Here is a 23,613-nt window from a genome sequence, read left to right as displayed (position 1 = left end):
ATAAAAATCCCGAAGTAGTCTGGCAACAGTTGGATTGAAAGAGAGAACAAGCAGAACAAGCTAGCTAGGCCTTATTGGATGGAACCAATGTAGTGGCGTGCACTCACTAGTGTGTGTGTGTGTGTGTGTGCTCTGTGGAAGTGCTCGAAATTGTGGCAGTGGTGCTGTTCGTGCGTTGGTGGGTTGTTTGTGCCACAGGCAGAGGGATTCGGAAATTGGGATCGGGTCCAGCCCCAAGGGAATGACAGAGGTGGGCAGGATCGTCATCTTGATCTAAAGCCCGTGTGCGTGTCCAGGTTGTGAGGTCTGAGGAGGCTTTAACTCTCTGTCTGTAACTGATTCTCCATCACCTTCATCCTCCATCGTCGTCATCATCCATCCCATCCCTCACAAGAGCAGGAGGATGTCGAGCTCGGAGACGGGATCGGAGGAAGTGTTAGGCGGACGAGGCGGGGGAGGAGGAGCGGGGGGTGGGGGAGGTCATGGGGACTTGGCCTCGCGCACCTTGGTATTGGAGTCCAAGCGTTTCTACTTGGATGTGAAGGAGAACACGCGGGGTCGCTTCCTCAAGATGGCTGAGATCAGCGCGGATGGACGAAAGAATCAAATCCTCATGAATCTGCCCACTGCGGCTCAATTCCGCCAGCATCTCGTGTCTTTCATCGAATGCTACCAAGATTTGGAGCCTGTCGACCCGAACAACTTGACTCAAGGCGAGCTCAAGTCCGAGGTCATGTACAAAGAGGATAAGAAATATCACCTTGACTTAAAGGTGAGTAATAAATGAATGAATGAATGAATGAATGAATGACTTAGTGGTGGGGTGGATAGTGATAAGCGGCCGCTACTTTGTTAATGGTTGACTACATGTGCCGTTTTTTGTTTATTTTTCCTCCAGGAAAATGCCAGAGGTCGATTTCTCAAAGTCTCCGAGACGTTTACCCGCGGTCATTCGCGGTTCCAAATCTTCATTCCGGCTGATGGGATGGACGAGTTCAATCAACATCTCAAGGAGCTCATTGACGAGTACAATGACGGGGATGTGGAAGAGGCGTCTAATTTCCCCGAGAACCGCAACATCCGCATCGAGAACAAGACATTCTTTTTCTCGTGCAAACGCAATGCCCAAGGCCGATACATCACCGTGTCCGAATTCAAAGGCAACTATCGTAATTCGATCCTCATCCCGGAATCAGGATGGGACGAGTTCAATGAAGTATTTGACGAGTATGTCAAGCAATGTAAAGACAACGCTTGAGTCTAACGAATCTCCGAGTACTTACCGAAGAAAAAGAGGATCTAGGAATAATTGGCAGCAAAGTATACTTGGGGACGAATGAATCAAGCACGTACGTACCCCACATCCGTGAGAGGATCGAGAAAAAGATGAGGAGGAGCCAGTCATGAACCCCGTGGAAATTATGCCGAAATTGAACCAAAATTATTAAATCGTCTTGCCCAGCCAGTGTCGGGCCATGGGCATTCTCTTGCGTGCTTCGAGTACAACAAAAGATGAGTTTCCTGACAGACGATGTTACGCCGTGTCTCCAGATCATCGGATCTCCATCGTCGCGCCAATTCTATTTTTCCACGAATGCCTGAAGGTTACGGTTGTTAGAAATGCCATCTGTACCTTACCTTTCATTGTGTTGCCGTTAATATTGATCCCTTTATGAACGCAATTGGCACCCAATTCGACACCATTGAATTGATAAGCATATTTACGATATTTACGTTGTAGCTAGGCTCTTGGTTAAAAACTAGCAAATCTAGATTGGTCGACAATGCTTGATCAAGCACAACCCCAAGTCTATGGTCGCATATGACTTATGACCTCTCATTAAATAGAGCTTCTTTTGACCATGGAGTAGCTTCTCGCCGATGTCATGACAAAAGAAAAAAAAAGGCTTATTTCCTCAAACAAGATCAATTCTAATGATTAATCCCCGACAACTAGAAGCTATATGACTAACATGATTGCCCGGCAACTGATCCACCAGATTTCAGCCTTACAGTTTAACTTTTATCCATGCCCCTCCATAGTCCGAACACCATTTGCACGCCCTCGTTCCAAGTGTGTGCCATGATGTACTCGGCCATATTCACGTATTCTCCATCTCTCGTTTGTCATCCATCCTCCAGCCAAGCATAGTTTTAAAAGCAAACGATTTCCCCTCTCCTCTCTCTCTCTCTCTGCATCCACCTATCTCACAATCAACCAACAATACGATATGATTTCGCGATTATCCATGATTGCTCGCTAGATCTTCATATGTAACCTTAAATTATCTCCGTTGCCCAATTGCCATATTGTTACGTGGCTTCAAACTCAAGATTCAAGGAAAGCAAGATCATTAATATAAATATTCAAAATTATCAAAAGTATGTAGAAAAAAAAGCAAATATATGATTTACAAAGGAGAAAGCCGTTCATAGTTCATATCGTCCAAACGAGAGATGTCTTTCAGCATCTGTCGTCAAGCTCACCCAACCTATCTATCAACCAACTCTCAACCTATCGAGATTCCCGCCAAATCAGCACAACGGGCTTGAAGTCTCCAACAACAACAACAACAACAACAACATATTTCGTGTCCAATGCAATTTGTGAGACTGGAAACTCGGCCAGGAAATTTTCACAATCATGCCAGAATTAAACCCTACCCAACATCAAAATCTACCATGGGTTGAAAAATACCGTCCGAATGCACTCAAGGAATTGATCTCGCACGAGGACATCATCTCAACCATCCGGAAGTTCATTTCCGAGGACAAGTTGCCGCATCTCCTCTTCTACGGCCCACCAGGTACGGGCAAGACCTCCACTATTTTGGCCTGCGCCAAAGAAATCTACAAGCCCAAAGAGTTCAATTCCATGGTGTTAGAATTGAACGCCAGTGATGATCGTGGGATCAACGTTGTCCGCGGGCAAGTCCTCAATTTCGCATCCACTCGGACTATCTTCAATTCTGGCTTCAAACTGGTCATCTTGGACGAGGCGGATGCCATGACTCAGGATGCACAAAACGCCCTACGCCGTATTATTGAGAAGTTTACGGATAACGTGCGATTTTGTTTAATCTGCAATTACTTGTCTAAGATCATTCCGGCTCTTCAGAGTCGATGCACCCGGTTCCGATTTGGGCCATTGAATCCGCAGCAAATCTTTCCCCGATTGGAATACGTGTGCCAGGAGGAACACGTGGATGTGACTCAAGATGGGAAAGACGCCCTCATGGGTCTATCCAACGGTGACATGAGGAAAGTTATTAACATCTTGCAGAGCTGCTCCATGGCATTCGATCAAGTCAACGAGGACAACGTGTATACTTGTGTGGGGCATCCATTGAAGTCTGACATCACGAACATCGTCAATTGGATGTTGAACGAGTCCTTTAACACCGCCTATAGCAACATCGAGCGTCTAAAAACTCTGAAAGGACTCTCTTTATTAGACATCCTCTCCGAGGTTCATCTCTTCGTCCACCGACTGGAGCTGCCTCAAAAGATCAAAATTCATCTCTTAATCAAGATGTCGGATCTGGAGAACCGACTCCTAAACGGGGCTAGTGAGAAGATTCAATTGGGCTCTTTGCTCTCGGCATTTCAAGTCACTCGTGAAATGATCAAAGAAGAAGCCTCTTAATTCAGATTGTATTTTAATGCTATAAACATGGACGGGACAGAACATTTTTCTTTTGGTAAACTCTCTTTCAATGACCAGGAGGAGGCGGCGGGGGTGGTCCCAGGGGCGATTGATGGTTGGATTGCATCACACTTTGCTGTCCATAGTAGAATGCGTTGAAAACGGATGGACTATTTGAATGTGCAGTAGCGGGCAATGACGGGGGAGGCACGGAGAAGGCCGGGGGTCGCATGACACCCTCCCATTGATTCTGTGCGTCATAGTTGGATGTCGGATGTTGAGGGGGATATTGAGGCCCCCAATGTCGAGGCCCATGAGAATTTGGAGGTGGAACGGAAGGTGAATACGTGGGCACCACGGGATGAGAATTCCACCGAATGGGACCGAAATCGCGAGGATTGTAACGCTTTTGTTGTCGGTAGAACGGGTTACTCGGGGTCGAACAGGGTTTCTTCCTCGGTACTTGGCTGTGTTGGTTCATTGGAAGAGAGCCGAGTTTCTTCTGCTTGGCCTCACGCTTGAGCCGGATTTCTTCTTCGTCGTCGGAAAAGTCCAGTTTGTGTACTGGCGGCTCTTCATCATGTCGCCAAGAGGCGTCAGTTCCTTTGAGCTTCCTCAACTGTTCCACAAACACGAAATTGGCATACTCGGTTCGAGGGGCGTAAAACACGGGACTGTCGATCTTGATCGCCTTTTCCTTGATGTGATCGCCGGAATTGAAGCGCACGCTGTAGAACGGCTGGCTCACGGGGCCAAAAACATCGAACACTTTGCCCAAGGCCTGAGTTCCTCCCTCCAAGAATAAAACTGAGTCGATGTCAATGGCCGGGGTGCTAGGAAAAGCTTTCACCACCACCAAATCGTCCACCGTCGTTATAATCGTGCCCAACTGGACGCATTCTTGGGCGGGAACGCTAATTTGTAGGTCCTCAATGGGAGGAAGGTCCACGTGAAGTTTCTCCTTCTTGGTCTTCAAAGGCTGAGCTGGACCCTTGGGTCTGATCAAGGCTTGATCGTCGTCGTCGCCCGCGTCTGCTTCGTCTGAGTCAGACGAACTGGAGCTGGAGGTCGATGAAGACACCACGGAACAAACGGACTCGGCCAAACTCTCTTCGTCCCAAATGAGTTCGCGCTTAATGGGGCGATACTCCAATGGATTGAAGTCGATGACTTGGACTTCATCAGCTACTTTCGATTCGTTTACGGGTTCTGTCTTGATGTGACTGAGGCCTTGGATGACATCGTGGAAGAGAAGCTCGTCCAAGAAACTGCGCACCACCTCTTCATTGGTGATGGATTTGGACGGGGGAACCACCGCATGGAGCGGGGGATGATCCACCTCAATTACTTGCACATCTGAATCACTGGAGTAGTCCAAAAGTTGAGAGAGAGCGCCTAACGCCGGTTTGACGTCTTCTTCTGATAAGTGATCGTCCATCAAGAGTGGTGTGGTATTAACGTTAAAGAATGATTTATTCACCTCGAAGCGAAGAAAGAGGCTCTTCTCGGTGAAATACTTGCGATTCACATGTGTTTTTGTGATTGTTGACTATACTTTTCTTCTGGGGTGGCCATTATTATTAGTCCCAAAAGACCTCAGAAAATTGCTATGCCTTCCATGATGCCGGCATGATCCATGTTTCTTTATTTCGTTTCTGAATGTTTGAAATGAATTTGAATTAATTCTCTTTTTATTCCACATACTTCATGTCAAGCCCAAAAAGGTACTGTGAACTTTATGCCCAATGAATGGCGCGGTCACCTTTAATGGCGGGTTCTTGGATTGTATCAACAACAGATTTTGAGTCTTTCATCTCCATCGTCATGTTAGGCCTTAAAGCCGTCGATCTGATCCGCGAGGCTGCTCGCTCTCAAGGCCAGCTCCAACCTTTCAACGAGGACAAGGTAATAATAACAACCTATGGCACGCATCTACCGTGGGGCCCAGATAATTGTGGAAAAATGGTCGTGGTATTTTTACGTAGCCAATTTGAATCTTGGTCCAATTTGACGGTGCCCACGAACTACATTCTGCTTGTTTGCTTAGCTTCTGTTTAATAACAATTGCCTTACGAACATTTATTGCAAAAAAAGATGTCACCAAAGAAAAGGTGTCAGTTTTGCTTGACACACAAGTTCTAATGAAGGAAATCCCAGAAATTGCAAAATGCTCCCTGTCTCTTGTCTACAAGGTCAGGGATTTCGAGAAAAATGGCGCAGGACTGAAAATGAAGCCTTGGGTAGAGGGTAATGTACGTAAACTTGACTTGCTTGGCCTTGGAGATTGAAGTCAGATCCACAACAAGCAAGTGCACGTTGGCCAAGGAGCTCAATGTAGGCAAGACCACCATCCAAAAGGGCCATTCATGATCTGGTCAATGTGGCCTCCATCCTCAGCAGGCTTATCGCCGATTGATGTTGGTAGATGGAGCGTCGTAGAGAGAAGGTCCTGAAATCCATCCCATAACAATGCGGAGAGCCTGAAGGCTGCCGTTGACAAGGAGTGGACTGCCATGAGTAAGGGCTTTGTCAACTCTACCTGCAGGGCCCCCCCCCGGCCTCAAATTGAGGCCCTTTTAGAAAAATAAAGGTATCGACTTGATAATGATAAATGTCTCAAAATTTGAACTTGATTGGACATATATTTTTTGAGTTAGATGGCAAAGTTTGCGAGAGGCGCCAATTTTCCACGATTCTCTGGGCCACACTGTATTTCCCCATCACTTATGTTTCATTCATGGTTTCTAATGGTCTCGTCTGATAGGTGCGACAAGTCTTAGAAGAGATGCGATCGTTGTTCCAGCAAAATAAGAAAGAAGTCGAAGAGCGCCACTCCATCAGTCCGGCCATTCATTTACGACATAGTGGCCTCGAACGGAACAAACGTTGTCTATTAGCCTACATAAACGACCGAGCTGAGAAGATTCGCGAACTCCGTTGGCAATTCGGAGCCGTTCTGCCGCCCGAGGTCAAATCCAATTTATGCGAACCCGAGCAACAATTCTTCCAAAAGTACAATAGAGAATTAGCCAATTACATGCGCTCCATCGGTGACGGAGTGGGTTTGGATCTCATGGCAGATCTCCAGCCCCCCAAAACTCTGTTTATTGAGGTGAGATGCGTGCAAGACTATGGCGAATTGGAAACGGAAGAGGGCGAGATCATTTTGCTCAAAAAAAACACGCAACACTTCTTGCCACGATCCCTATGTGAGCCCCTGATTCGACAAGGCATCTTGACCCACATAACATGAAATTTAGAAGCTTTTATATATTTATATTAAACAAGATAATAACACAATATGTTCAATTCGATTTGGCATTACGATGCTTTAACGTGGAAGCCTCTGATGTTTCTGAGCTATTTAGTGTCGATTTTGAGGCCAAAGATTGCACTTCAGGTAGTTTCAAGAGTTCATCTTCTAAGTCTTCGAGCAAATAGCTATGCTCCGTGCCTTCTAGTAATTTGACATCAATGTACTCCACCCCTCGGATGTCCAGATCCGGATATAGTTCGAGCAAGTACAAGCACAATAACCCCAGATGTTCTACGTGATCCATGTCGTACAGGACCAATGTCTTGAGTTTCCGGAGCCGCCACAAACACTCGAGTCCAGACAAATTGATACCACCGCATCCCGAGAGATCCAAATACTCCAGTGAGTCCATGTACTCGGTAGTAATCCGATCTACCGTCCAATCATCCGTATGTTGCGTGTAGCTCACATCCAAATAACGCAAATGGATCAAATTCCGCAGATTCTGATAGCCTTCATAAACGAGCAGAGATTGCGAAGCATCAATGGCCTCAATGAACCAACCGGGCTGATACGAATTGGGTATCATCAACTGACCTCCGTCCAATTCGGTCCAATGATCGTGTCCCACGAATCGAACCCGGCAGTTGCGATAACACAAGAAATGGGCCGCACCCAGATCCGAACCCAGACTCGTGAATCTCGATTTGATAAACAACTGCGATTCAGCCAATCGGACGTAGGTCTTCCGGATCAACTCATACTTGTAATAAGCCCGATCGAAGAACCGAGGGAGAATGGGCCGAGCCGTAATGGAATAGAATTGGCCAGGCACAAAGCTGAATCGATCATCCCGAACCAAAGTACTGGCTTCATCCACTACGCGAGCGGGAATGATACTCGACGATTTGCGCTCGACTACGCCCGTTTCCACGGGACGAAGCACTTGATTCGCGGCCTTCTTCATTATCTCTCGGGTTTTTTGATCTTCTAGCGTGTCGTGACCCCACCAATAAGCCCGACGAAAGGCAAGTCCACCCAGACGACCTGATCGGGAAGGTCCGAGAAGACGCTGAGTGACGTTCCACGCACTCATTTTCAGGAGTTGTTGAACGGAACTCAATGGAACACTGTGTTTGGGTCGTTCATTTCGTCAAATAGCATGGACTTACGTCGATGGGTGAACAAGCAATATTTTCTCGAGCGGAGGAGGATTCATGGGAAGATAGAGCCTGTCTGGTCAGTGGGAAGAAATGNTCCACCCAGACGACCTGATCGGGAAGGTCCGAGAAGACGCTGAGTGACGTTCCACGCACTCATTTTCAGGAGTTGTTAAACGGAACTCAATGGAACACTGTGTTTGGGTCGTTCATTTCGTCAAATAGCATGGACTTACGCCGATGGGTGAACAAGCAATATTTTCTCGAGCGGAGGAGGATGCATGGGAAGATCGAGCCTGTCTGGTCAGTGGGAAGAAATGATAAGCATTAGTTCAAAAACGGTAATGAAAACTACTTTTTGCCTGTGCAAGGCGAAAATTATACTTGGTCAATGTAGGATACAATATTCTTATCTAAGTAAATCTCTGATGATGGTCGCAATCAAAACATTGAGAATTTCTGATCAGGGTGACGTCTATCTACCCAATTCATTGAGTAATTCAGAATATAAATGGTAGTGATGGGACCAATGTCTCTAAAGTCTCAACCATTCAATCCAATACCGGTCTAATGCCAGATTCAAAAGGCATCATGCATTCCCCGTAATTTAAAGTGCCATGGGTGCAGTTTCGGATGCCGCTCGTTTTTCCTTTGATGATTCAATCTGTTCTTTCGTCACGCTAAGTTCTTTTTTCGTCAGGAATCAGGATTTCTTGTCAAGTGAACACGTCCATGAACAACTGACGTTATTCCATGGAGCAAAATCAAAGACAACATGCCCGGCCAAACCGCACTATGCATGCATTAATTTTTGACATTTCTTCCATATTACCTACTTTTCTAAGCAAATAGCATTGTGGTTTTGAGCCCATTTGACAACGCGTTCACCGATTAATACCAAAAATGTTCATTTTGTATGGTTTTATAACACAGCTCACTCACAGTCACTGGATTATTGAAAATTCAATGGGTGGATAGTGCTAGTTGACTGTGATGTTTGCTTTAGTTCTCTCTCCCCAAAATGCTCAATATCAGGGTGGAGGACCACATTTTTCCTTGAATTTACTTTGCTGAACCTGCCTTTTGCACTTTAAGTCAATATTCAATGCCATGATTTGATGATATGGGTAGATGAGACTTGAAACATTAATAGAATAACTGTGAAACATAACGGGCTTTGGTTGTGCCAATATTTCATTGTTTTAACTAAAATATTGTTGGTGTGATCAATAATAAGTCGGATTTAATTTTGATCCATTTTGGCGTCTCTGCCAATGTCTAGGAAAGTCTTAAGCTTGCATGATGCCTTTTGTGTCTTACATTGGACTGTTAAAGGGCATGTCAAGTGAAGGAAATTCAAGGAAAAATGTGATCCGGCACCCTAATTCTTGGCATTTATGGAGGGATAACTAAGACAAACATCACAGTCAACTTGCACTATTTGCCCACTGAATTTTCAATAATCCCGTGACATTCAGTGAATTGTGTTATAAAACCACAAAATAACCGTTTGATGTAATTTGGGGAACGCACTATCAAATTGGGTCAATACTAAAATGTTATTTGCTTAGACAAGTAGGTAAAATAAAATGAATGTCAAAATTCAATGCATCCACAGTGCGGTTTGGCTGGGAATGTTGTCTTTGATTTTACTCCATGGAATAACTTTAGTCGTTCATGAGTGGGTTGTGTTGACTAGCCCTACTACATTGAATGCTTGAGGCTTTAGAGACAGCTTTCCCATTGCTAATATGAATTCATCAAATTTATTGTAGTCACCTTTCATCCCACATTTAGAAGAGAAAATGACAAAGCAATCAGCAGAGGAACAGTATTGATTTTCATGCAACCTCTTATTCCTTTGTCCATCACTCTTGGCTGCTCTGCTCCTTTTTTGTCTTAATGGTTGGAAAAAGTGACGGACAACTCTAGCCGCTTCAGCAAGTTAAAGGCTATATTGTTGTGCATGAAGTCCAATGCAATATCAAAGAATTGAGCCAATTTTAGAGAATTTGTGATCTTCAGCATCTGGTTTTTGTCTCATCCTGTGATTACTGTATCTTGTAACTTGTTTTCTGAGGCAGCTTTTTTCTACCCTGTTCAATAACTTCAGACACCCTTGAATTTCATAACTTTGCTCAAAATGTTATTTCCAATAAAGAGAACTTATCACCTTATAACCTTAGTGTTGTTGGAGTACTTAAGAAAAGAAATCAAGCACAAAATCAACCTCAATCACCTATTGAGCCAAGATGTAATGTAACAAAGTGTTTTTTAGGTTAGAAATAGTAAGATTGCTCAGTGTGTCAGTCAAATAAATGCTCTAGGTTTTCAACTCTTTCTCCAGTTCCCATTTCCGATTTGTTTGCTTTTTATTTGCCTACTTTTTGTTTTTTTCTAACCATTTGAAATTTGGTTTTCCTTGCTTGATACTTGTGATGTGTTTCAAACCAGAATGTCAGCTTCATAGCGTCAAGGACCTCGGCTAGGGCTGCCATCTCAAGAAAAATAGGATACACAAATCAACTCAAAGCCCCTCAGTGACCCTCCCTTTCTTGGTCTCAGAATCCAGGCTGCTGCAAAATTTGTTCTTGACCTTAGATTTTCATTTCTGTACCCTTTTTTGTTTGAATTTTGGTGCCCTAACAGAGGTTCTTCAAGCTGAATAGCTGATTTTTCGGTTCAAAATCCATCATTACTTGATACAGGCAGAAACCTGCCTTCAAACAAGCTTGAGAGCTCTTGGCTTCAGGGATAAAAAAAAACAGGCTCGTCCCATCAATGCAATTCATCATTTTGAAGGCCGAAAATTATTTGGTCCAGCCAAGGACACTAAAGTAAGGAAACGCCATGTTTTTGTGATCACCAAACCTTTTCTGTCAAGTTAGACCCAAACTTTTGGTGCTGAAATTTTGGAATGTCAAATATTGGCATAACTATTGCATAAAATATGTGACTAATATAAATTTTGTAACCCCTGATGGTATGCGCTTCAAACCAGGCATGTATATATACTTCAAATTACTTCAAAGATGTCTTGAAGTACAACAAATGAAAAGTCCTGATAGGTTTTCTTGATAAAGCAAGAGTTTTCTTTAACACAATCAGTCAATTAGTCAATTGTTTTTGAAACATCCTTACCAAATTTCAAGTAATTTGGTGAGCTTGTTATGAAACTATGGTTCTCACTCTGGGAATGGCCCCCAATTCAAAAGTAGACATATTGGATCTTTGAGCTACATGTTGTTTCCTTAATTCATCTGAATGCTTCATATTCATGAAATGATATATCTTAAGAGATTTGACATCTTCTTCACTTCTTCATAAGACCTTTTTGGATTTTTTGGATGATTTTGCAAAAAAAATGCAAATTTATTGGAGTTCTAAGTTCAAATTGAAAACTACTGTACTCTACTTTGGTATTACTCTGTGCCCTTTAAATAATGCTCGCCTTTTATGCAAACTGTCTAATATATGGAAATTTAGACTTTGCAAAAAGACAACTCATTCATGTTTCAGCAATGCCTGATTTTTTTGTCAAGTGTGTGGATTAAGACAAAATTATCAATTCTCCATCCCAGATGTTCTAATATATTAACATGTATGAACATGTACTTTTATGGACTATTCCATGTATTTCTTTTATATTTTGTCAGGGTAAGTTTCTCATCCATTATTGAAATGATTGTTGTTATTTTCTCTCTCCATGAACATTTTTGAGCCAGCTTTGACCAAATATTTCCCTGATTTGACAGATAATTTGATTGTTTTTGAGTAGTTTGATGTCATGTGTATTTCATTTATTCATATGACTTTTAGAACTAATTCAGAAATATTTTGTAACTGAACAAAGTTGTACTCATATATCAAAGAGATCGTTATTTACAAAAAAAACACACTTAAATTTACTCTGTGGCATGGGTAATCTTATTTTATTAATGCCAGAGTTACTGTGTTAATTCAACGCAATGGCCTAACGGCAGGGTGGGCATTTCATTTTTGGACACTTTTGTCCACCCCTGTCCAAAAGTGTCCAAAAGTGTCCAAAAATGAGGGTGGACAAAAGTGGACAAAAGTGTCCAAAAATGTCCAAAAATACGAACCTTTAAAACTACAAATATAAAGGATATTCTGTATGAAACCTATCCTCTACTTCAAAAATTGCTCATTGATGGTTCCAAGAGCAAGATAAGTCTTTAAAACCTTTGCCATATACCTCTAACATACCCAAAAAAGGTATTTGAAAGACAGGTTCTTAACTCTTTTTTTCTTACGTTAGATTAGAAAGCAAGCAGGGAACAAAGTCTCCCTCTAGTAGAATGCAGCTGTTGCAAAGGATTCAAAACCTGAAATAGCTAAACATTATATTCTGGTTATCTGGCTTCATTTATTCAACATTATTAACTTTTTGCAAAAATGTTTTACTTAAAATCATCAGTCATTTGGGATTGCTTTTTAAAAAGTACTAATATTAAAAATTGAATTTCTTACGAATTGCTAAAATCTAATAATGACATATTTTCCTATACTTATGGTTTTTCTTCCATAAGTAAGTTAATTGAGACATTGTTAGGCATATTTTTAACTTTTAAAGATGCGCTTGATGTCAGGAAATGAGATTCCCAATGTTTCTTAAAGAAACATATATCTTAGTTTTTAGATGTATTATAAAAGTGTAATTCATGCACTCCTTATAAATATGTTATGTATATTACAAATATGAGAAGTATTATTGGATATTTGATATTCAGCTCCTAAGCTTTTTTAAAATTATTTTTTTTAAATCTTTGTTAAAATTACCCAGCCACCAAATGCCCTGATTATAGTGTGGCTTTGACTTATTAACATTCAAAATATATTAAAGATATTTGTTTTGACTTTATAAAGCTGTATTGTATCAAGATAACGAATTTCGTTAAGTGTATATCTTGGAAATTAAAAACGTTAGTGAAAAGGCTAGTTGTTACTTCATATTTATGTGTTTGAAGAAAGCTTAGATTTTATTGATTACTGATTCTATTTGCTGGTTCACATCTAGATTTGGTAAAGAAATAACATGATTTAGGGTTTAAAAGTGTTTGCTTGTCAATCCCCTTTTGCACAATTGTACTTAATTTTGGACACATTCTGCCCACTTTTGTTCACTTTTGTCCACTTTTGTCCACTTTTGTCCACTTTTGTCCACTTTTGGACACTTTTGGACACTTGGTGTCCAAGAGTCACGCTAATTCTCAAAATTGCCCACCCTGCCTAACGGACAAAGGAAAGCCGTGTCGTTTCCTCTCTAGCGTTCCTGGTTTAGCGTTTTCGCGAACTGATCATCTGGTTACCCTGCCTAGTCGGACACGTCGACAGCCGGCACTCTTCAATAGTCACGCAACCTTCTTTCCTTCTTCCTTTTTGAGTCTGTAGGCTTGAGCAACGAAGGAAATCCGCGACCGAGCGATCGATACTGGAATAGTGAAGTCGCTCCTCGTGGCATCACCTCGAACGAAATGGCGTCCAAGCTCCTCTTATCCCTGGTTTTAGCCGTAACCGTGATCACGGTGGCAGTGCAAGGTGGTGGCGGCCAAAGCCCGAGTGGACCTCGAGTCTTGGCTCTCCTGGACAATTTGTCCATCAAAGAGAGCCATTCCCAATTCTTCAAATCGTTGATTGATCGTGGATTCTCGCTCACCTTCAAAACGGCCGATGATCCCAATTTGGTGCTCAAGAAGTATGGCGAATTCCTCTACGATCATTTGGTGCTATTCTGTCCGACCGTAGAAGAGTTTGGTGGATCGCTCTCCGTGGAGGCCATCACGGATTTCATCGATCAGGGTGGTAATGTTCTCGTGGCCGGATCCACTCACACCGGCGATATCTTGCGTGAGATTGCCTCCGAAGTTGGATTCGAAGCCGATGAAGAGAACAACGCCGTGATTGATCATCTCAATTTCGACACGATCAAGGATGAAGGCCAACATTCGCTGATCGTGGCTGATCCCGATCATCTGATCAAAGCCGCCGCTATGGTGGGTCCGGCCATTGCTCAAGGCTCGCCGTTCTTGTATCGAGGCACGGGCATCATCGTGGACCGCGAGAATCCTCTCGTTTTGGAAGTCTTGACCGCCTCGTCTACCGCTTATAGCCACAATCCGGATGAGCCCATCACCGAGTACCCGCACGCCACCGGCAAAAACACCGTACTCATCGCCGGACTCCAAGCTCGAAACAATGCTCGCGTCATCTTCTCCGGGTCTTTGGACTTCTTCTCGGATGAGTTTTTCGCCTCCTCCGTCCAACGATTCGGGGATTCAGCTCAAAAGGCCAGCGGCAACCAGGCTTTGGCCGCATCTCTGAGCGCTTGGTGCTTTAAGCAATCCGGTGTTTTGAGGGTGACTGAGGTCAAACATCATCGGGTGGGCGAGACTCAGGCCCCGAATGAACTGACCTACACCATCAAGGAGGACGTGATCTACACCATCGGGATTGAGGAGTTCAAGGACGGCCAATGGGTGCCCTACAAGTCTTCGGATGTCCAAATGGAGTTCGTGCGGATTGATCCTTTCGTTCGGCTCACCCTCAAAGGCAACAATGGCAAATTCCAAGGCAAATTCAAGATCCCTGATGTCTATGGCGTGTACCAATTCAAGGTGGACTATGTCAAGCCAGGCATGACGCGTCTATTCTCGGCCACTCAATTCTCAGTCCGGCCTTTGCGTCATGACCAATACGAGAGGTTCATCACATCGGCCTACCCTTACTATGCCTCGGCTTTCAGTATGATGGCCGGTGTGGTGCTCTTTAGCGTCGTATTTCTTCATTACAAAGAGGATGGGCCCAAAGCCAAGACCGAATAATAAATATGAGCGTGGCATTTACCGATTGATGTGTTTTTCGTTGCTAACTTTTATTAACGCATTGAAATAAAGCTTTTGTGTCCCCACTTTTCCAAACAAATACGGTTCTCGGTTTCTCTTTGGGTGTTGTGGGCCAAGTCATCGCATAATGCGCAATATCAAAATCTGATGAAGCAAAACTAAACTGGACAAAATCTTCGGTAGCATAACACTGACATCTCAATCTTAAGGGCCTTTTATTTCCCCGATTGGATCGATCGGACTCGGCTAGACTATGAATCTCTCACGACCAACCCGGCCACGCCTTTACACCGGGCTAATACCACATCTCGCTTGATCTTGCGGCGACGCCCCATGTGATCTTTTCGATATTGAACCATATTTTTGAAGTCAACGATATACAGATGGCCGCATATCAAAGCCTCCAATTGTTCGTCTTGGTTCCCGAAACTCGCCTCAATCTCTTGGTTGTGACGTTGCTCGAACTTCCACCACCCATTTCGACCTTCGTAAAACCATTGCCAGCTGTTGACCCCGGACACGCAGCCCTCAAAATCTGACCGTGATCGCCGAATCTGATCCGCTTGCTTGAGATACCCTCGAGGAATGGGTGCTCGACACAGGGAACAAATGGGCGTGTCACTCTCATACAAACCCTTGGCACACAAGTAACAAAAGGTGTGGCGGCAAGGCAAATCCACCGGATGAACGGGCGGGTCCAGACATACGGAGCAAATCAAACTGGAAGAACGGTTCAAGGACGAACTTTTGGACTCAATGGGACTCGAATCTGGCGAAGGATCGGTCGCCAAGAGCTGGGGAAGTTTGGCAGCCTTGGCGTCATCCTGAATTCGATTATTCCCGGCTCGCTTCCTGGCCCGCGTCATGATACCACCCATCGGGTGGGATCGAGGCTGGGCGGAACCTAAAGACATGATCAGTGGTGGATTAGGATTCCAGCTCCGTGCAGGGAGGGCCCTTGCTGGTCAAATAAGATTGAAACTTACGGTTGATTTTTAGAGTTTCAGATTAGATCGACCGATAACAGAGGACATGGCAAGAATGTGGATCGATCAGAATGGAAGGAAGGCCTGAATAAAACGGCAGACCCCGGCTTGGGAATGAATGTGGTATGAATTATAAGTGTTCAATTGGCACTGATCAGTGATAACTGAGAATTGGTTAGCTCATGGATGAATTGGACCATCGTTTGAACCAAGTTTCGAATCATTCAGAATTATGTGTTCCCGTCCAGAAAACTTAAAGGTCCCGATGAAAAACGAACAAGATGAAACAAGACATTGTGGGGGTTGCGTGAGTTGAAAAGTAGCCCCAAAGTAATCGATTGGATAAAAATGTACAAACAATAAAAAGGCTTGAGTAATGCGTTACTTTTTGAGTAACGCTAACCGTAGCGCGATACTTTTCTGCGGAAGGAATAGTATCGGTCGGTAACGGAACGGACTTCAAGCCTTCTCGTTGTCAAGGTCAGGAGGTCAGACACGGGTCTCAGTTCGAATTTCAACGCTCTTTCGTGAAGTTGATCCGAGCATATTTTCCTGAAAAGCATAGCCTCAAAATGTATCCATTTAAGCAATGACACCATGTTGATGCCAATGTTGATGACTCTTGCCAGGAAATTTTTGTTTGTTTGTTTGTTTGTTTGTTTGTTCGGAGTCAGAGGACAACTCTCTCGCTCGACCTGCCATCTGATGAGGGGTGTCCCAATTCAGGGATATGCCCATTTGAAAACTTGTTAATTTTGTAAATTTGATAATGAGCTTCACATCAGAGGGCCAAAGAGATAAGTAAGCTAATGCATGTCATAATCAACTTGATTGTCAAATACAAGTAAAACTTGATTTTCTTTGAAATATGTCGTTTTAAGGGAGCTGCTATTTGCCTCAAAAAGTAACTTAGCTTTCTTACCCATGACGTTAATGGTCATTGTATTAAAAGTAAATACAATGTTATGTCAGGAAAACTATTGCTTTGATGATTTTGGCAAGTCTATTGTCAAATATAATTATTTCACGATTTTTTAACTTTAGAATATTAAGATTGTTAAATTTCAAGGAACTAACCGAGCTATAAAAACTCTAAAATTTGATATATGAATTGGATTTGGATTTGAAACCTAACAGGCATTTTTGTAACAGAGCAAAAATATTAGCGTTTCTTTCTTAAATAGACTTAGATTGTGCTCTTGTAATTTTCAGGACTGATGGTTTAACAACTGTAGGCATTTATTGTCAAAATAAATCAAGTTTAAGGTTAATTTAATGCAAGAAATGGAATTTATACCCTTCATGCAAACATGAAGCATTACTTTTAGAGATACTTTTTCACTGCTAAAGTTGGTCCCCTTGCCAAAGTTGACAAAGCCAAAAGTAGTCCAGGAGGAGATAAAATAACTTTTTAGCGGAAAAAAAACATTTTTGGACTTATTTTTCCTCCTTTAGTACTTCCTATTATTACAAAAAAACTTTTTGAAACCTTAAAAACGTTTTTTGTTTCATATTGTGCTTTGTATCTTTGGGTTCTAGTACCTCTACTGTATTGAAATGTGACCTCCCAAAATTTGTGCTGAAATCATCATTCAGCCCCCACTTAAAGGAGTACGTACATACATACTTTCTTTTCCAACTTACTCTTCTTTCTGTCCACTCTTGGAATATCTCCATATTTAATAACCACCTGCTCTTCCTACTTTATGTATATTGATGTTTAATGTACATTCCCACCCAAAAAGCCCAGTTTCCTACAAAAACCTGTAATGCTTGTTTGTACCAGCAAAAGAGCAATCGGTCGCCTGATGCATTCACCTTACCCCAGAGACATTTTTCACTTACCCAGCATTCTCACAGGGATAAGCAGGTAACTAGATATGCCAGAATATGCAAAAAATTAGTGAGGGGGGGATTCACTTACCGCGACGAAAAATATTTGTCAAAAGGTTCAGTAAAATTGAAAAGAGATGAATACCAAACAACCCTTAATCCTCGAACCTTGTTTCCTTGTACCCGTGTACCCTCGTATATTCGTCATTTGTTTCAAGTCATATTTACTAAACGTGAAAAAAAATCGAAGAAGAAAGCGGTTTTTTTTTATTTAAGGCAATCCTTTTTCTGCAAAAGCATCGGTATCTGCAACGGCAACGAGTTCCTTTTTTTAACTGATGGTAACGATAACACGTTACCTCTTTTTCGGTAACGGTTCAAGCCTAGGACTATGTATGTTCAAGCCCTAACAATGAATCGTTTACGGCCGTTCGGCAATGACAATATCTTAGTGACGGACAAGAGAGACTCTGAAGTTTCCATTCTCGCGCCTTTCTTACTTGTACTTGACGAGATGTTATCGACAAATCTGAAGGCTAGGGCATCATTGAAACACTACATAATGATAAGGTTTGAATCAGAAAAATGTCATAAAAGATGGAAATTCCCCCTCTTCATTCTGTATTATGTAGTAAGTACGATAAAATTTGTTTTACCTTGAGTTTATTTTAAATTGACAAGATATTTTGGTATCACAGATGACAAACGGCGACAAACAAATGGAATCCCATTATCAGCACATGGGTTGATTGTAGTCGCACTTACATTTTAGCACGATCGCTATTAACGAACAATATTTGAGGGAAATACTTTTTTGACATCACTCAACAGTTCAAGACTCAAATTCTTGCTTTTATCCTTACACTCCTTCATGTGGGTAAATTTGTCCTTGATGAAACATTGCTCATTGCAATATTTTGTAACGAGGCAACTTGGGCAAACCAGAAATTCAAAGTCTTCTCGGCGACAAAAGGCGCATCGATTCAACTCAAAGGTCGGTATCTCTGGCATTGTGGTCCAGGCCTTTTCCACCAATTGATTCAAAGTGTCTTGGAACTTGTCCTCGTTTCTAGTGTCCACTCTAAAGGAGGGCAAATTGTAGACCTTGCTTTCACCTTGATTCAGGAGCTGATCTCGGCGCACTTTCACATGATAAGACAAATTTTGTAAGCCACCCAAATAGTCGAGCACTTTTTCTACATCGACATCTGGTGCGATTCGAGTGACTTGGGATCGAGTCAGGCTCTTCTTGGCAGACAACTTGGGACCATGGGACAAGCACGCTTGAATGAGATCGTGAGCTGATTGGATTAACGTAGCATTGGCTTCCTCAGCTTGGCGCTTTTCACGACCTTGTTGTAAGAGGGTCTCGGTTAGCTCTTGAATCTCTTGAACGGCGGTGCTTTGTTCTTCAGACCCTGAGCCATCAAGATATGTGGTCTCAGCGTCGTTGGAGGTATCTTGATAGATCTCTGCTCCTCCTTTGACCATCATGTCGATGATGATTCGCCGTGGAAAGAATTTCCCCGTGAAAATATTCCTCGATCGGTCGAATTCCAGAAGGAACCCGCCTAACTTCGGATTGGAACCAGAGTATGAGGAGCTTGGGCTTAAGAAATCGCTTCTTCGTGGAATCACGAGCAAAGGAATGGATTTGTTCTCTTCTGATAGACATTCCAATTCGTTGGTGAAGTACGTGAGCTTGGGATCATCAGTTTGGCGGATCAAATGCAACTCGATGGGAACTACTTTAGATTTGCGTTCTTTGGCTATCCTCTTCAGCGCTTTTGGGTTCGTCCACGTCGTTATTAGTTCGTGCGTGGGGTTTTCTGAATCTGAAGACACTTCTTCATTCATAAAACAATCGGTTGAAATTGAATTGTGAAAGGATGATGCCAGAAATTCTAACACCACCCTACCTTGGTATCCAATCGAGATATTACCCACAAGCTTGGAACCCATTTGTGAAGCTGACATTTTCTTTCGATTTTCGGTTGGAATCTGTTTCAAGGTTCGTTCAATCGAAATCTCCAGCTTGAGTGGGACCCTTTCTTCTGGATAATAACGGAGAGACAATGGAACATGACCCACAACCAAGGTCAGTTCCTTCATTGTCAGCAAACAAGCTTGGTACGAGTCAATCTCGCTGAAGCCTTCAATCCTTTTTAGGAAACGGACATTAAATTGAACCAGGTCACGGGCCTCAATGATTGGTGGAGTATCTGAAGTGGTGGGTCTTTCAATTTTAATTCGTTGATTGGGACTAACCATCCATGAGATGAAATTTAAAATGGTTAACTCGTCAACGGGTGCACATGCCGCAATGTGAGAAATGACAATGGGTAAATCAGTGTCACTCATCCAAAGAATCCTCTCATCGTCCACAACTGGAGCTGGTTTCAGGGCAGACTTAGGTACGAATGTTAGTTTTTCATCCAGGCAAAACTGAGAGAGCCGACGCCGTGTTTTAAGCGGTGTAAGAATGAGTGAGAGCTGCTCTTCATCAATGATCTCAACTAGAAAAAGATCATCCCTAAAAATGGGGTTCTCTTTCGAATCATTCGTGTTTGGGTCCATGCCGATGATGAGGTAAGGAAAGGAAAGCTTGCCCATTAATGGCTTCAAATCAATTCTTACACGTTTCCTCCTCTGAGAGTTCACCGTTGGAGTAGGAAAGCAAATCGCCTCGGCTTTTTCGGAGAGGGACGCATTCAGAGGAATCATGACATGAAGAACTGACGAGCACGACGAATCCAAAGCTTGAATATACTTTGCAAAGTCTTCATCTTGGGGTTCGGTTTGTCTGATTAACATAAACACAGGCTCACTTAAGCAAATACCTTTCACTTGAGTAAAAAGACAGGGCTCATTTCTTACAGGTACTTTGGTTTTGCACGTCTTGTCTCCGGATCCGGTCACGTTTCGGAGAACTGACACAAACAATGATTTCAATTTCGTGTCGTAACGAGGTATGAGCAAAATGGGCTCATGAGATGAGAATTGACCATGAATTTCAAGCTTTCCGTCCGAACGGGCAATCCTTAGAATAACCTCTTGGGTAATATCCACAAATCTCTTTCCTGACCATACGGGTGCAATGATTGCCCGATAGGATGCCACTTCCGACATGCCGCGTAATCGATCATCAGAGATTGTAATTATCGAGAAAGCTGATCCAGTCAACGTCAAACCGTCCAACACTGACTGACTTTGCCCGCCAATCAACCAAAGTTGGGTTTGGGTTGGCCCACAGGACACAATTTCGCCGACCTCGAGTACGCCACACCAGATTATGCGGTTGAAGGACGACGCAAAATTAGTTTCGGGAGCAAACCATTTTCTGTCAAAGACTTTGTCTAGAAAATTGAACGTGTTCTGAACCACTACTGCAAAGTGTCCTTCGGAAATGTCTTCACCGAGCATTTCCTCAATTTCAAAAATACTCTTGGATTCGTCAATGACAATTGGCTCATTCAAGACATCGCACGGGTCATCTTGGTCGTCTGGTATACTGATAAATGTGGTTCTTGGGACAAATTCCTCAAAGTTGTTTCGATTCAGTAAGTGTCGAAGCCACTGACGCATGGGTTGATCTTTCGTTATCAAGAAGAAGTATTGTTTCGCGTCACCATCCAACGGTCCCTCTGTCACCTCAAATGTTGCTTTGACAAGGTCAAAGTGCCCATCAAACGCCACCACGTTTCCGATGTACTCAAATTGGAGCCACATTTCAGGCAAGCCCACCTTCAAATGGAATTCCAATTTATCTAGTCCTGGTGCGTAAGTCAAAGGTTCGTTAAGATCAAGACGAGGTGGAGACTTTTTTCCAGGCAGAGGCAAATAGCGGACTTTCATGTCTGTATCGAAACCGCCGATCATGAACATGAACTCTCGAACAACGGCATCGGCAGGACCTTGGTTCAATGTGCCTAACCGAACAACGATATTGCAATTTTCTTGTAAATCTGTTTTCAAACAGAGATGAAAGAAAACGGAGGCACAGTTTTTCAAGTTTCTTACTGAGACGGTCGGCTTGTGTTTGAACGTGTGCAAAATGGCGGCCGCTCGGACCACTTTCAAGACGTTTTCAACTTCTGCATCTTTAGACGGTCTTCGGTTAGCAGTTTTGTTGAATTTTGTAAAAACTGAGGGGTTTTCATCTTCTACCATGGTCTTAGAGTAGAAATTGGAACATATATCCTGAAACGTGCTTGATCCCATGAGGAATTTAAACATATCAGGCAGGATGAAACCGATGAAGTGGCTGCCATCCTTGTATAAGAAAGCGCCTTCAGCGGTTTTGTTGATGAGATCCATTCCATTCGTCATAATGAGGCAATCATTCTCCATCAGAATATTTGACAGTTCTTCCAAGCCTGTGGGCGTTGTAGGAGTCAATTCGAAAGTCCATCCTATCTTATACATAGGATATGGAAAACACTTGTTAGGCGCTGGGAAGATAGTCATGGAGCTCGATCGAAAGCAATACCTCACGCCTGGTGTATAGAAATCCATCCCACCCAAGCCTAAAAGTTTCTTGTAAATAGGTTGGATCTGGATTGTGACTGGGATGTTTCGATCTTGGAGCGCAAACGCGAGGTCTTGAACATGTTCACCGGCGGAGTAAATTAATGATGTCTCTGCGACAGTCTCCATTTTTTCTTTTGGAGTGTTTTCCAGTTCTTGTAAGACCTTGGCACGATATCTACCGATCGGACTGTCGGCCGGTATAGCATTTGATTGCCAACTTTTAACCATCGTTGCATTGAGCTTGGTCAGGAAATTCTTGACAAACACTTGGACAAGGGTCTCATCGATTGAAGGGCTAGGTGTATCAATAAGAAACAAGCACTCTTTCCTTGATTTGTACATGGGTTTGGGTGGTATCAAGTCCACATTATCTAAAACCCAGACGCGACTAAAACCCCTTAATTCCCGATGGGTCGAACCATAAACATTCTTCATGCCGAGTTGACTGGTTTTTGAAATTACGAAGTCTTTCAATTCTTGGGAGTGAATATCCATTAAGCTTAGAAACAGAGAATCTACCTTCCAATTGATATTTTCCTCTGTGCCTACATCCTTCCTTTCTAGAGCATTACGAAATCTGACTAAGGCCGGACTGAACGTTTGAGCCAATTCTAAAAGGCAAGCTGGCTCACAAACAACGACCACAGTACGTTTGGAATTGGATATATCTGGAGGTGATCCCCAGGTGGATTTGGGACGAGGAATCCACAGGAATTCTCTCGGGAATAAGGTCTCAATTCGACAAAGACCATACTCGATGGGAAACACTAAGGTCTTGGCGTTGAACTTTTTACCACAACTCTGGCAGTGCTCGGTCTTGTCGAGCTTCTTGGTCAACGTACGACTCATATTCACTTTATCCGCATCAAATTTGGACGGCAGTGGATATTCAAATTCCGCCAATTCCAAGGGCGACTTCACGCCACTTAATCGCCAAATGGTTGTCATCACCATCCGGAAATTGAGCACAAAACACTCGATCCAAGGGAACTCGCCGGTGCCGCACTTGAACGCGTAAGCCAAACCGCTTGCATACTGAATACTAAACTTATACAAGCCCACTAGCATGAGTGTAGGGCAGGCAAAGGCGGAGAGCATCAATCGGCTTGCTAAATTCAACATGTCTTGCCTGAAATCAATTAGAACAAGACCCGGGTTTCGATCAACACCAGAGTGCCGTAGATTCAGTATTGCCCCGAGAAGCTCACTGACCTCCACGATTTGAACCATCGTCTGAAAATTCAACTTCCAACTAACCAGCAGCAAAAGTTGAGCCAGTTCCTCGACCTTCCGGCTCTCAATTGAACGCGGTTCGAGTCTGCCCAGGAAGGAGACAATG

General features: G+C 43.1%; 8 protein-coding genes across 9 annotated transcripts; 4 read left to right on the top strand and 4 right to left on the bottom strand.

Annotated features, from left to right (window-relative positions):
• The first annotated feature begins 50 nt into the window (after window positions 1–50).
• Window positions 51–2,425, top strand: LOC131887998 (transcriptional activator protein Pur-alpha-like). The gene is made up of 2 exons (XM_059236753.1): window positions 51–772; window positions 899–2,425. The coding sequence occupies exons 1-2, from the start codon at window positions 404–406 to the stop codon at window positions 1,256–1,258; spliced, it is 729 nt and encodes a 242-aa protein (XP_059092736.1). The 5' UTR covers window positions 51–403; the 3' UTR covers window positions 1,259–2,425.
• A 182-nt stretch (window positions 2,426–2,607) lies between these two features.
• Window positions 2,608–3,690, top strand: LOC131887996 (replication factor C subunit 5-like; the record flags this gene model as incomplete). Its single annotated transcript, XM_059236752.1, is given in 1 exon segment — window positions 2,608–3,690. A coding segment is annotated over 1 exon segment (1,002 nt). The 3' UTR covers window positions 3,647–3,690.
• On the bottom strand, window positions 3,641–5,206 carry LOC131887995 (H/ACA ribonucleoprotein complex non-core subunit NAF1-like). The gene has a single exon (XM_059236751.1). It carries the CDS (start codon window positions 5,082–5,084, stop codon window positions 3,714–3,716), a length of 1,371 nt encoding a protein of 456 aa, XP_059092734.1. The 5' UTR covers window positions 5,085–5,206; the 3' UTR covers window positions 3,641–3,713.
• A 77-nt stretch (window positions 5,207–5,283) lies between these two features.
• LOC131888888 (DNA replication complex GINS protein PSF1-like) lies at window positions 5,284–6,960 on the top strand. Its single transcript, XM_059237836.1, has 2 exons — window positions 5,284–5,551; window positions 6,411–6,960. Exons 1-2 carry the CDS (start codon window positions 5,396–5,398, stop codon window positions 6,897–6,899), a joined length of 645 nt encoding a protein of 214 aa, XP_059093819.1. The 5' UTR covers window positions 5,284–5,395; the 3' UTR covers window positions 6,900–6,960.
• LOC131888887 (distal membrane-arm assembly complex protein 2-like) lies at window positions 6,897–8,154 on the bottom strand. The gene has a single exon (XM_059237834.1). It carries the CDS (start codon window positions 7,996–7,998, stop codon window positions 6,952–6,954), a length of 1,047 nt encoding a protein of 348 aa, XP_059093817.1. The 5' UTR covers window positions 7,999–8,154; the 3' UTR covers window positions 6,897–6,951.
• Window positions 8,155–13,423: 5,269 nt separating this feature from the next.
• On the top strand, window positions 13,424–15,004 carry LOC131888246 (dolichyl-diphosphooligosaccharide--protein glycosyltransferase 48 kDa subunit-like). The gene has a single exon (XM_059237048.1). The coding sequence runs from the start codon at window positions 13,558–13,560 to the stop codon at window positions 14,902–14,904; it is 1,347 nt and encodes a 448-aa protein (XP_059093031.1). The 5' UTR covers window positions 13,424–13,557; the 3' UTR covers window positions 14,905–15,004.
• LOC131888247 (E3 ubiquitin-protein ligase rnf146-like) lies at window positions 14,934–16,069 on the bottom strand. Of its 2 annotated transcripts, XM_059237051.1 has the most exons (2): window positions 15,912–16,069; window positions 14,934–15,829 (listed from the first exon to the last, which is right to left on the bottom strand). In XM_059237051.1, the coding sequence occupies exon 2, from the start codon at window positions 15,801–15,803 to the stop codon at window positions 15,177–15,179; it is 627 nt and encodes a 208-aa protein (XP_059093034.1). In that variant the 5' UTR covers window positions 15,804–15,829; window positions 15,912–16,069; the 3' UTR covers window positions 14,934–15,176. The 2 variants fall into 2 exon arrangements, with proteins under 2 accessions (XP_059093034.1, XP_059093033.1); XM_059237050.1 differs by lacking the exon at window positions 15,912–16,069 and having other exon boundaries at window positions 14,934–15,899.
• A 2,321-nt stretch (window positions 16,070–18,390) lies between these two features.
• On the bottom strand, window positions 18,391–23,613 carry LOC131888669 (uncharacterized). Its single transcript, XM_059237587.1, has 2 exons — window positions 23,487–23,613; window positions 18,391–23,403 (listed from the first exon to the last, which is right to left on the bottom strand). Exon 2 carries the CDS (start codon window positions 23,394–23,396, stop codon window positions 18,528–18,530), a length of 4,869 nt encoding a protein of 1,622 aa, XP_059093570.1. The 5' UTR covers window positions 23,397–23,403; window positions 23,487–23,613; the 3' UTR covers window positions 18,391–18,527.

The sequence above is a fragment of the Tigriopus californicus genome, chromosome 10 (genome assembly GCF_007210705.1).
Source record: "Tigriopus californicus strain San Diego chromosome 10, Tcal_SD_v2.1, whole genome shotgun sequence".
NCBI classification, from domain to species: Eukaryota; Metazoa; Arthropoda; class Copepoda; order Harpacticoida; family Harpacticidae; genus Tigriopus; species Tigriopus californicus.
The sequence above is the reverse complement of the archived record's forward strand: the minus strand, read 5'-3'. Positions and strand labels throughout refer to the sequence as shown.

What these genes read in the sequence shown, in the direction of transcription:
- LOC131887998 (XM_059236753.1), top strand. Translation starts at nt 404, where the DNA reads ATGTCGAGCTCGGAGACGGGATCGGAGGAAGTGTTAGGCGGACGAGGC. An exon ending in AATATCACCTTGACTTAAAG is followed by an intron (nt 773 to 898) that starts GTGAGTAATAAA and finishes TTTTTCCTCCAG; the next exon opens with GAAAATGCCAGAGGTCGATT.
- LOC131887995 (XM_059236751.1), bottom strand. Translation starts at nt 5,084, where the DNA reads ATGGACGATCACTTATCAGAAGAAGACGTCAAACCGGCGTTAGGCGCT.
- LOC131888888 (XM_059237836.1), top strand. Translation starts at nt 5,396, where the DNA reads ATGGCGCGGTCACCTTTAATGGCGGGTTCTTGGATTGTATCAACAACA. An exon ending in AACCTTTCAACGAGGACAAG is followed by an intron (nt 5,552 to 6,410) that starts GTAATAATAACA and finishes CTCGTCTGATAG; the next exon opens with GTGCGACAAGTCTTAGAAGA.
- LOC131888887 (XM_059237834.1), bottom strand. Translation starts at nt 7,998, where the DNA reads ATGAGTGCGTGGAACGTCACTCAGCGTCTTCTCGGACCTTCCCGATCA.
- LOC131888246 (XM_059237048.1), top strand. Translation starts at nt 13,558, where the DNA reads ATGGCGTCCAAGCTCCTCTTATCCCTGGTTTTAGCCGTAACCGTGATC.
- LOC131888247 (XM_059237050.1), bottom strand. Translation starts at nt 15,839, where the DNA reads ATGTCTTTAGGTTCCGCCCAGCCTCGATCCCACCCGATGGGTGGTATC.
- LOC131888669 (XM_059237587.1), bottom strand. Translation starts at nt 23,396, where the DNA reads ATGTTGAATTTAGCAAGCCGATTGATGCTCTCCGCCTTTGCCTGCCCT.